The following is a 12633-nucleotide window of genomic DNA, read 5'->3' as shown; positions in this document are numbered from 1 at the left end:
TCACAAAATCATGCTATTTCATTGAATAAATGTGAGGAAAGGTTATCAAAATGCTCTAAATTTAACACAAGATAAACCCTAAAAACAGGGTTTATCACAGTGCAATAAAACTAAAGTAAAGCCAAATGAAAACTGAAAAAGAAACCAACTCTGAGAAGCGCGAAGGGCTGGGGCAAAATGGTCTTTTTCCGTAGGGTTTTGAATTACCCATTAAGAGCATTAAATGCTCGGCGCGAAGAATGAGGCGACAAAATATGCTCCCCAGTAGCGAACAGGCCTACAAGCACAGAAGGCGTGTCCTCACCACGAACGACCGACTAGGCGACGACACACGAAGGAGAAAGCAGAACGCGCCACCAACGGCGCTCACAGCCATAGCTGGCGCGTTGGGGTCACTGTTACAGTCCAGCCCAGCTGGCACGTTGGCCGACCTGGCCCGAGGACAACCCGACCTACTCGGTCAGGTCAACGCGCATGACCCGTCCGATCTGCAACCTGGACACGCACCTCGCTACCAGCTGCATGACAGTTGTGGGGAAGGAAACTTCCAGGAAGGTGGCCTCCCCTGTGGGGCCCGCCTACTGACAGGGTATATAAGGGCAGGGTCCTACCCCTCCCCCAAGGTATGTCATCATACCCCCTACTTTTATACCACCTGCACAGTTTTTGACTTGAGCGTCGGAGTGTCCTTGCAGGTGGCACCCCGTTCTCCTCTCGAAGAGTTCGAAAAGTCGGCAGCTTCCACATCTCACACTCCAGACCCAGATCGAGGCCGGAGCCCACCTTCAGATCCAGAAGTCATCTCCGAACCGTCTGGGACCCGACCAACCGAACACTTTTATTCTTTATTTATGTTGAAATTATGAACAAAGTAAAGTTAAATAAGTGTATTTCTTTTTCTTCACTTGCAAATAAACTAGAGAATTTAAAAATTAAAATTTATAATTTAAAATAAATAAAATTAAAAAAATTGGCTAATATTGACGGGAAAAATTAGTTTTAATATTACTCGTTTTCTAAATATAGTGAATAAATCGTATCATTACAAAATTTGCCATTCCCTTAAATAACGTTTGTAAAGTGTCAACAAACGCAGAGCGGCGTAGAGTCACGCGGCAGGTAAGCGCGTGAAAGAGAGTGAGTTTCATTGGCGAATAGGCGAAGGAAATGAAGCTTTTCTCGTCTACTACTCCTTCCTTTCTTCTCTCAACTCTCTCTCTCTCTCTCTCTCTCTCTCTCTCAAATCCCCGTCTATTTCTCTCTCTCTCTGTTCGCAAGATTTTAGGTACGTTTCCGATTCCCAATTTTCTCTCTACCTGTTCGATTTTCTTCCCTGTAAGTGCTTTTCTTTCACTGTTAATTGCTTTTCAAGAAGCTTCTTCAGTTCTTCTTATAGTTATTGTTCACTTTCACTGGGTTCTGGCACTCGAGTTTGGGTTCAATTTGTGCTATTTTGTTGGTCTTTAATCTCTTCCGTCGCGTTTCTCGTTGCTTAATTGAATATTCCAATGCGTGTTGTTCCCTAATTGGAGCTCCGCCGAGCTGCAATTAGGGTTCTTGTATTGTCGCCGTCATTTGTTTGCCAATTCCAATTCATTTGGAATGAGCTTGTCGTAATTGTTGACTGGTTATTAACGAATCCAGGAGTCTTTGTTGTTGGAACATTCTAAAAATCTAAATGCAACCACTTGAATTGCAAGCTGGACTTTTATAATTTGTTTCGGATTTTACTTTCTTTTGTTTGCTTTTGTCGTTTGGGCAATGAATTTTAGGGAATTTGAAAGAAAGCTTGTTTGTTTTACTTCTTGAGTGATTCTATGGTAAAGTGGGATTTGCGGGTTTCTGTTGCACCATGTTTACTTGTTTTTGTTTGTGTCTGCATTATTCATAAGCCACTGCAGGGGTTTTGGAATGTGTATCTGCAACAATCTCTGTGAATTGAGCAGAAAGGACTTTATTGATTGTATTTGTATCTTAGATTCTTTAGTTGTTGTTGGTTGTATATGTCAATCATTCTTTGTAATTTTTTGTGCCTATATGTATATATTGACATGGAAATTTGAGTAATTTTGGTGAAGAATGGTTTTTTACTCATGTTGCTGTTGTATTGCTTAGTCTCTTGAAGAATTCAAGGTGTCAATAGCAAAGAAGGAGAACTAATTTCTTTGGATGGGTAATAAACTTGGGAGGAGGAGGCAAGTGGTAGACGAAAAATTCACAAGGCCACAAGGGCTGTATAATCATAAAGATGTTGATCATAAAAAGCTGAGGAAGCTTATACTCGAATCGAAGCTTGCTCCTTGCTATCCTGGAGATGAAGAAACTGCGTTGGATCGGGAAGAATGCCCAATTTGCTTTCTGGTATGCTTTCTAACATACTTTACACTTTATTGGTTTCTTTGTGTATTATTTAACGTATATAATGAACAAATTAATCAATTCATCATTCACAATTAAACTATTATTATGGCATTCGGATCACGTATATTGGGTTTAATTTATTTTTATTGACCTTTGAACCAAACGACCGAGGATGTAGCATGTCAGTTTTAGATATATATCACAAATTACTTGATCCAAAGATAAGGGAAAAAAATATATGAGCTGTTTGTATTGAAGTCTTGAAAATTTAATCTTTGATTATGTCTCTTTCCGATTATCCAATTTGATGTTTCCCTCTTTTTCTTCTTAATTTAGTATTATCCAAGTCTAAACAGATCAAGATGTTGCACAAAAAGTATTTGTACAGGTATTATTTGGTTATTTATTTGTCTCTGGTTGTATGTTCTGTGATTACATTTGTATGTAACCTGATTACTTTCCTTCTAGCAGAGTGTTTTTTGCAGATGAAAGTTCCGAATTCAACTCGGCCTACCCAGTATCCTTCACTACTAGTTTTTCCATTTAACAATATGAATACATAACTCATTATTGTCTATACGACAGCTTCCTCCTCTTGTTGCTTTAGTATTAGAACTATTGCTTGCCTTAACAACACAAGATGTCCCTTTTGCAAAACAGCAAATTATGCTGTGGAGTATCGTGGCGTTAAATCAAAGGAAGAAAAGGGGTTGGAGCAGATTGTAAGTTATATCTACCATGAATATTGTCTAAGAATGCCTTTTTTGGAAACTTTCACATTGAATCAAGTTATACGGCCTCATTATTTTTCAGGAAGAGCAACGCGTAATAGAAGCCAAAATTAGGATGCGACAGCAAGAACTTCAGGATGAAGAGGAAAGATTGCATAAAAGACTAGAAACAGGATCTGCCAATGTGAATGTGGCAGTTGCAGATGTTGAATACAGCACAAATGCAGGTAGCTATTTGAGGCAGTTCTTCATTTTGTCTGTATGTCTCTATTTGACTGATCATGCTAATAGAAATTATTCTTGTTCTCTCTTTCCAAATTGTGTAGCAGCTGCATCTTCAGTTTCTGTTGTTGAACATGAGGAAATTGTTTCATCTCAAGACTCCTGTGCCACCTCTATGTTTAGACCACCGCCTCCAACTGTGAGGACCAATAGGTAAACCAATTTCCCAAATTTGCATGATATGTTCTATGTTTCTATGTCCCATATTTTCTCACATATGGTATTAAATACCTAAAAGTCAATGAGGGAATGAAAATCAGTTGACATGTCTGATTTCTTGAAAATGGTTTGAGGATTCTTCTTGGTGTTAGATTTTCCTATGAGCAGTATATCCGTTGCATCATCAAGTATTGAGTCCAATATTAAAAATAAAAAAAACAGGAAAAACACGTTATCCTTCCCGAACTAGTCCGAATAGGTGATTGAGCCTACCATGTCTATGATGGGTTGGATTCATAAACCATTAAGGTTATCTTGTGACCTATTCTCAACCCACTATGATCGCAACATTACCAAGTGCTATTATATAGATTGCATTTGTCTGTGTCTAAGCTTTGGATTCAAATCATAAATTAATGAAACACTTGGTGTAGGTTCGGTGTATAAAATTAGTATTGTAATAACCATTATTGGCCTCACTTGTGTCAAAAAGTATCAACCACTAAGTGTTATTATGTATTGATTGGGTTGATATTTTTACTATCCATAAAATTTTCTGATAATGGTTGTGTTTTTATTTGGATTGGGAATGAAACAAACATTTCTAATATGATACAAGTAAAATCTACTTGTTTTTATAGTTTGGTCTAACAGTATAAATACATAATAAAATATTTAGTATTATGCATTGTTGCAAATGGTAGATAATAAGTAGAATTGATGATTCGAGTAGAATTTACCACTGTTTATTTGTATCAGTCATATATTACTATCTGCTATTCATATAATGGTTTCTGCATTGGTATTAGACAATCCTAGCCTGCATGGCCACATCCTTCCTTATTTTTTTGTAATAAAAATTTCTCCTAATTGAGTATGTGTGGTATCACAGAATGGTATAAATGATAATTGGAACTTTTTTTCTCCTTATCCGTTGTAATCATAGACTGACCTAACTATTTTCTTTATCACCCTATGCAATGTATGTAGTATTTGATTTATGTGATCTGTTGTATTCTGCCATGTCCATATCTAACTACTTATGAGGTTTGTATCCTCACGTTCTAATTTTGCATTGAATACCTACCTGTATGATGTATAATAGGCAGAGCCCCATCTCTATATATTTGGTCATTTTCGCTGATGCCTTGTTGTCAACAAGTATTAAATACTTGTATCTTGTTCACATGGGTCCTTTTTTATGTTTTAAAATTACTTTGCGGACTCACCTAATTTTCTTTTCGCCGAATGCTTTAAACTGCAGAGATGATGAATTTGATGTTGATCTTGAAGACATAATGGTCATGGAAGCAATCTGGCTTTCTATTCAGGTGAAATTTTTGTTTGAATATGCTTTCCTTCAATTTTGAGTGAGTGTATTAAAATTCAAGATAACTGCTTCCCTGTTATAAAAATGGATGTTAACAACTTGTTTAATAAATCTTCTAACCGCACAGTTTATTTTCTGGTGTCATGTCGTCAATCAATTTTGAAAATTTCCACTTGCCTGTTATTTTGCTTATGGACAATGATGAAAATAAGTAAGGAAGTTCTTCCAAAGGAGTGCAATATCCTGTGTTTTGCATCATATTCTTTATGTTATGCTTAAAGTGATTTTAGTGTGAAAGAAAGATGTGAATATTCAGAATTGATCTTTGTCTCTAGCTTGCATGTATTCATTTAAATGTTAATCCTTAAATTACTGCAGAAAGGATTCCTTCATATTTATTTATTTATTTTTATTATTTAATCCCACGCCATTTATTGGTTATCATCCTTCACTTTTCACATAAAAAACTTATGGCAAGGTTGTCAAGATCAAGATCCTCTTTAGGATCAGGTAGGAGGATAGACACAATGTGAGATGGTGAATTTACATCACAGCATGGTAATCTCACAAACCCACGCATGCATGGAATTAGTGTTATTTTTATATTATAACGATGAAGAGAAAGAATATCAAGGAGTGGCAAGTATTTGGAATCATTCTCTAAAAGAAAATGAAAATAAAAAGGAAAAACAGATTCACTGTTACATCCCTTGGTGAGGTAAGAGTATCAGGTGAGGGAGGAATAGAAGCTTCTAATTCTAATCCTTAGTGAAGATTCCACCTCTGCCCTCTCATTACAATAGAAGGAATAATAGAGAGGATAAAAAGGGAAAGAATGAAATGGGTAATATGGTTTTAACTTGTAACTAACTTGCCACATAGCTCAGGTAGTGAGGGAAGCGTGAGAGCTGCGAGTATTTGAGTAATAGATTGTAGTGGTAGAGGGCAGATTCTGGAGTAGAGTGAGAATAGGCTAGGAGAGAGGCTGGCTCTCTAATATCAGCCCCTATCTTTCTTTTTCTACTGTTCTACTGCTTCATACAGTACTTCTGCATTTTTCTGAGTTCAATAAGAGTACAAGGGTGGGATTACCTTAATCCACTCTGATTCTGTTGAGCTGTGTGTGCCCGTAGATTTCATTGACTTAAAATATGTACGTTACACTACAGGAGAAAGGCAAGCAGAGAAATCTATCTTTCCCCGATGTTACTTCTGGACAATACGTAGCTGATCCTCACTATGCTTTACCTGTCATGGATCTACAGACTGGATCATCCTCATCCCCGTCTGGTGGTCTTGCTTGTGCCATTGCAGCTCTTGCTGAGCGTCAACAAGTAACTGGAGATTCATCTACAATCTCCACCAGTGAAAACACATCATTTAACACACAAGGTTCCAGAAGGTATTATAACAGGATTGGTAGAGATATGGTTAGTTATACACCTACAGACAACCTCAATGAGGTGCCGACAAATGATACTGTCATGACTAGGGGTCATGGTGAATGGGACATAGTTCATGGACAGGAGGTGGCTCAAACGTCAACTAGCTATGCCAGCTCTGCTGCAGCTGAAGATGGTGATGAGATATCGTTGCCACAATCTGGGGACATTGATGGAGGCCTTCAAAGTACTACAAACCCCATCGTTCCCGAGAGTTTTGAGGAGCAGATGATGCTAGCTATGGCTGTCTCTTTAGCTGAAGCTCAAGCAATGTCAAGTGGACATGGTGCTTCATGGCAGTAGTTTTTGGTTGAGGTACTGTTCAATCTTTGTTGAAAGTCATGATGCTTGTTGTGGCTATTTGGCTGGCTGAGTCTTGCGTTGGGAGTTTAAGCAGATCACACACGTGTGCAATGTGTTCGATCAGGTAGTGATTCTCTCTTCTCATGCGAATCTATGTATATAGATGTCAAAGGAAAACTATTAATTCCAGTTGATCAAAGCTTGTTGCTTTATGCCATTTTTTAGAAAAAAAAAATGTGTTTGATGCCCTGTGCCTCCCTCCTTATTGGTTTTCTGTATATAGTTTTATAAAGTTTCAATAGTTTTTTTGAAAGATGTCTTTTCATTCTTATAGTAACATGCCACATTTTAGACATACAATGAGCAAGAAAAGAAAATCAAATTTCTACGGCATATCTTAGTAGTCGTTTGGCCCTAACCAAGGTAGTAGTGGATCTGAAACTATGATAATGATATGTTCATTAGCCAAAATAAACCTCCCCAATCCCTCCTCTGAGAAAATAACAAAATAAAATAAAAACGAAAATCTCATTTTCTCAGTGACAGATCTAAATTCTCTTCAAAATTAGCACCAAAGTAGTATACGACAAGTGTTAGAGCGCTTTTGTAAAGCAATTTTCTCTTTGGACTATGAAATTGTCCATATTCAAGTTGATGACTGTAGTAGAATTTGACAGATCTTGTTACTATCCCGTTATTTGAATGGAACATTCCTCGTGCAGGGTATTTTGAACGTGTAAACTTGATTATTGAGATGAATTTAGTTTGGTATAAACTTCTAATTAAATTTGATTTACATTCCTTGATTTGGAATGCACTTGTAAGAATGTTGAAACTTTTTTTTTTCTCTGGAGCGGGTTGTTTTGGAGGAGGGAGGGAAGAAAAAGGGGAGGGATAGAAAAGAGAAAATATATATTTGGTATGATTTACTTTAGTACTTTTGAAGAGAAGCGCGAGTTAGTTGAGCAGTTAGAAAATTAGTTGGTTAGAGTTAGTTTAGCAGTTAGAAAATTAATTAGTTAGAATGCATTCTCTCAATCACAAGAATTGCTTCTCATTCTGACTCTAACCTACTCGGTTCTTCCAACCTCTGTTGCCTCCAATTTAGTTCATTTTGCTGCATCCATAGTGTAACTTGGCTAGTTTCACTAAAATAGAACTGCATTTGGTGATTTGGATTTCAATTCTACTTAATTAATTAGTTCTAAATCAAGGAACTGATTTCAATTCTTTGACCTAGTTTAATTCCATCTGGGCGCATCCATTTAGTGTTATATTCCTGGATTTTTTTCTTAAATAAATAAAATAAATATTTTATTTCCTGAAATAAAAAATCTGTAGTATTTTTTATCAAAATGCGTTCTATATCTTGTTCTATATCTTATTTTGTTTACAGTGTAAACGAATTGATACTGCATATATTTTGTTTACACTGTAAACGAAATAAGGCATAAAACGAAAAACGTGTATATTTTGTTTACAGTGTAAATGAAATACGTGTAATATTAATTTGTTTATACGGTAAACAAGATACATGAATAATTATGACGTGTACAGCGTAAACGAGGTATTTAACAATAAATTTTCAGCAGCTATAAAAGGATGTGCAATCTTTTATATTTTTTACAAACATTTCACTACTTCTTTACCTCTTTTTTTTTTTTTTTAAATAAACCAAAATGTCAAGTAGTAGTGTGGATATTTGGTTGTAAGTGTGTATCCCAATTGTCATATGAGAAACAGTGATAATGAGGTGATATTTGAGTGTGATAATCTCATGCTGTTACGTATCTTGCGAGTAAGTTTTTTGTTCGAGCTAAATAGTCTGATATTCAGTAGCGTCAGTGATAGCGGGAGAAAAGATATTGGAAGGGTGAGGTATTGAATGCTAGCACTGATGGGAAACAAAGTTTTTCAGTTTTGTCTATTTTGGCTCCATGGCGACGAGCATGTGTGCCTGATGTTGACACCCATGAGAGAATTATGGTGGAACAAGTGATGGAGTTTTCTACGGAGGTTGGTGATGTCGACAGTGGTGGATCTAGACAGTCGGACTTTGTGAAGGATAACTCGCCTCTAGCACCACCATTGATACACGTGGCTAGCCCAGTGGAAGACATGGACGTTGACGGTGAGGACTCAGACGAGTAGTATGTTGCGGATAGCAATGAAAGTGGTTCTTCTAAAGATGATGACGAGGAGGAGTTTGTACCGGAAACCCCGGTTGAGCCATCACGTTGGTATCTTTTGCCTGTCCTGTATCCAATTCTGGCCTTGTCATCCGTCCCCAATCGCTATCATACATTGGATCTGGACGCGATGCAAGAGAGAATTTATTTTTTAACACGGGTGAAGACGATTACAACTTAGACGATGGTGTGGAGTTTCGGGTTGACCACATATGCAAAAGCAGAGATGCAGTGCTGCAGACAGTCAAGAATTATAGCCTTCCCAGAAGTGCTGAGTACCGAGTTTCGGAATCGAATCGATTGAAATACCACGTGCATTGCCGACAATATGAATTAGGTTGCCCTTGGAGTTTTCGTGTTGCTCTTCGACAGAATCTCGGATATACAATAAATTCAAGTTCAATTGTGTTCTGTATTCTCAATTATCATTGTTATGCTTGTTGTACATGTCAATCACGGTTGTTCTATTCTGTTAGGGAGGTGCATAGGGTAGGAGGAGCGCATACGTGTTTAGCCCTTACCATGTCTTAGGACCACCGTAAGTTGGACAACAGTCTCATCTGCCGTGTCATCCTGCCATTGGTACAATCCAGCTCATCCGTCAGCATCTTTGTCCTACAAAGTGCAGTTAGGTAAAACTATCACTTCAAACCCTCGTACAGATAGGTCTGGATGGTGAAGCAAAAGGTAATTGCGCAGATATACGGTGATTGGGAGGAGTCATTACCTTAAAGTATCTAGGTTGCTGTAAGCACTCCAGAGTTGTTGTCCCGGAACGATATGTGAGATCAGTGCTGTACCGTACTATGATAGACACCTAATGGCGCGTGATTACAGCATGTTTGATAAGGTATTTTGGATTTTTCCTGCCTGTGTGGAGGCTTTGGTGCATTACAAGCTGTTCGTCTTCGTCAATGGCACGCACCTATATGGCAAATATGGTGGTATTTTGCTTATTGCAGTGGCACAAGATGGTAACAGCAATATCCTTTCTGTGGCCTTTGCAATTGTCGAGTCCGAGACGACCGAGTCATGGTCTTTCTTCCTTATTAATCTGAGGTGACACGTCACCCTATAGAAAGGCCTGTTGATTATTTCTCATAGATCTCAAGCGATCATGGCTGCACTGAGAGCAGGCGATAGTGGTTGGCATCTTCTTAAAGTGATTCACGCTTACTAAGTCCGGCACATGGCGGCGAACTTCATGTGTCGTTTCAAGTTTGCCGAGGAAAAGTGGTATCTTATAAATGTTGCTTACAGTCCAAGCAAGATTGGGTACGAGTGGTACATGGATGCATTGAGCGCTTTGTCGTGGGAGGGCTAGAAGATTCAACAAAGAGATCGGGCTCTAACACTGCGATAGCGAACGCCGGTTTAGGCACATGACGACAAACTTCTCTAAGTGCATGAATGTTGTGCTCAGAGGTATACGCTATCTACCAATTTCAGCCATCGTGCGATGCATCAATGATAGGCTATAGCAGTTGTTCGTTAGGAAGGGACGAGAGGCACATGCACAACTAACCTTGTCCCTGGTGGAGGTGAAGGAGGGGGTGGTGGTGGTGGGGAAGGCGGTGAGTCACCCTGGTCATCTGGGATATCACTGTGCTCCTCCTGTTGGTGATACTTCGTCTCCTTGTTGGACTGTACATCCAAGCGCTCCCTACAAGGCATAACCCTATCCCTCCGGCTCCTCCACGCTCCCAAACACCCTTGTCTCTCCAGGTAGGCTGTCGGGTGTCTAGTCGAACCTCTTTGACCAGCCTACGATGGTCAGAGACGTCCCTGGAAAGGTCTAGGACATCCTGAGATTGGCTGGCAGTAGGCTGCATGTCTCCTGGAAAGTCCAATAGTCTGGGGTCATCAAGCACATTCTGCCCCACAAGTGTCTAACACGGCAGTGCAGTGGATACCAATCCCAATACTCCTGCATCAGCCAATAGTCTAAGCATGGCTAAATGGATATCTGGTATCCCTCTTGAAACTGAGCCCTCCACCGGTCGTACCACTCTCGATGCTTAGTAGGCCACCAGATGTCCTCGCCCCGTCTTGTGGTCGTCAGAAACTTGTCGACGTTGACCGAGTCCCCTGGCACTGGCTACTCGCCATTGAACTAGCGCTTCACCCGGTCGGCATGGTAGAATTCAACTATGTTGAAGCAGATGAGAGGGACAACATACATCCAGATCCTCCATTCCGTCTCTTCCTTTAGCCATAGTGGGCAGATATCCCGAAGTGCAGGGTCGTCGTACGGCATCCAAAGGAACTACAAATGAAGGAAGTGAAATAATAATCAGTGACATGTGCAAAAAATTGTGAGTAATCTATACAAGTTTAACAAAATAAAAGTGTAACTCGCTGACCTCATCCTACAGTGACTGATCCAATTCCCGACGCCATTGCAGGACTTTCTGCTCGGGCTGGTCCCTACTCTGTTATGTCATGCCGATCAACTTGTAGACAAATGCAAGAATAACCACAATTCACTTAGTTGCAAATGTTATTGAATTGCGAAAACGAAGAAAAGTAAAACCAAACAGGACAGTTACCTCACAGCCATCGAATACATGTAAACGTGTCGCTCAGGTGGACACCACTTAGGAAATCTCTGGTAGATCCAAGATACCAGCAGAGGAGTGCATTCTGCGATGTCTGTGGTGGAGCGGTGTGTTGTGGAGCATATGAAATGGTACGTTCATGCTAGCACCGCAGAACTTCAGGACAAAGAACGACACCTCTGAAAGTCATCTGGCAGTGGGAGCCACCAGAGATGGACTGTATTATTGGACTTATCAGTCATCAGGTAATCCTTGATCACCAACAGTATGTAGCACCTTACGTACTATCGGAGGGTGGAAGGATCATTAATATCGGGCATCTGTCAAACATGCTCCCGAAGCCATGTCAGCTTCAGGGAGAAAGACTCCTTCCTCTGCACTCCCTGCTGCAGCACTACAGGAGGCCTGGCACGAGTAGCTGTTCAACCAACTCCCAGGCCTCTGTCCTGTACCATGTATGGAAGTCACGAAAGCATCCCCCAACAGGTTCTCCACTAGCGCACAGCCCGAGGTGGTATGCGACGTCCTAGAGGGTGATGGTGCAGTCACCCCATGGCAGATGGAAGGTGTGAGTCTCTGGACGATAGCGCTTCAAATGTGCCGTGATTAGGGAGTTGCCAAACATGAAATCTTTGAGTGGCATGGCGTTGCCGAAGCAAGCCTCCCTCGGGTAGGGGACAATGGCGTCCGGTGATAAGAGTGTGTGACTAACTCTCTTGGGAAGAAGTAGACGAAACCTCTGGTAAACAATAAAAAACCCGAATCAGGAATGTGTAAATCTATAAAGCTATAAAAATTTTAAAGTAAATAATCCTATCAACAATCGTTTACATAACAAATTAATTTGAATTATAAGTAAACTAATTTAACAAATAACTACATACATTTACATTGTAAATTCATTTAAATAAAAACATTTACTTAAGTAAAAATAACTAAATTAATAAGCGTCTGTATAATTTAATTTAAATAAAAATATCTAGATAAAAAATTCGTAACTAAATTAATAAACGTGTATATAATTTAATGTAAATAAAATTAATTAATTAATTAAATAATTAATAACAACATTCATTTTTCATCTTATTTATAAGCTAGATTCTGTAAAACATTTACTTAAATAACTAACAACAAGTACACCATCAACTTAATAACTTAAGTTAAGTCTTAAATAAATTTAAATTGAAAAATCCAGTTACTTAAATGTTGACTAAATAGAAACATTCACATCTTTTTACATAATTAAGTTTACCAAAAATTTTTAATAACCCTATTTTA

The 12633-nt window shown here is 39.0% G+C and overlaps 1 protein-coding gene across 5 annotated transcripts; it reads left to right on the top strand.

Annotated features, from left to right (window-relative positions):
• LOC107613566 lies at nt 1120-7001 on the top strand. Of its 5 annotated transcripts, none has more exons than XM_021109436.1 (9): nt 1120-1285; nt 2116-2361; nt 2698-2749; nt 2830-2878; nt 3002-3083; nt 3175-3319; nt 3422-3527; nt 4798-4864; nt 6033-7001. In XM_021109436.1, the coding sequence occupies exons 2-9, from the start codon at nt 2170-2172 to the stop codon at nt 6606-6608; spliced, it is 1269 nt and encodes a 422-aa protein (XP_020965095.1). In that variant the 5' UTR covers nt 1120-1285; nt 2116-2169; the 3' UTR covers nt 6609-7001. The 5 variants fall into 5 exon arrangements, with proteins under 5 accessions (XP_020965095.1, XP_020965094.1, XP_020965093.1 ...); XM_021109435.1 differs by having other exon boundaries at nt 1121-1335; nt 3419-3527; XM_021109434.1 differs by having other exon boundaries at nt 1122-1285; nt 3419-3527.

Source organism: Arachis ipaensis, chromosome B08, assembly GCF_000816755.2.
Source record: "Arachis ipaensis cultivar K30076 chromosome B08, Araip1.1, whole genome shotgun sequence".
Taxonomy (NCBI): Eukaryota; Viridiplantae; Streptophyta; class Magnoliopsida; order Fabales; family Fabaceae; genus Arachis; species Arachis ipaensis.
The sequence above is the reverse complement of the archived record's forward strand: the minus strand, read 5'-3'. Positions and strand labels throughout refer to the sequence as shown.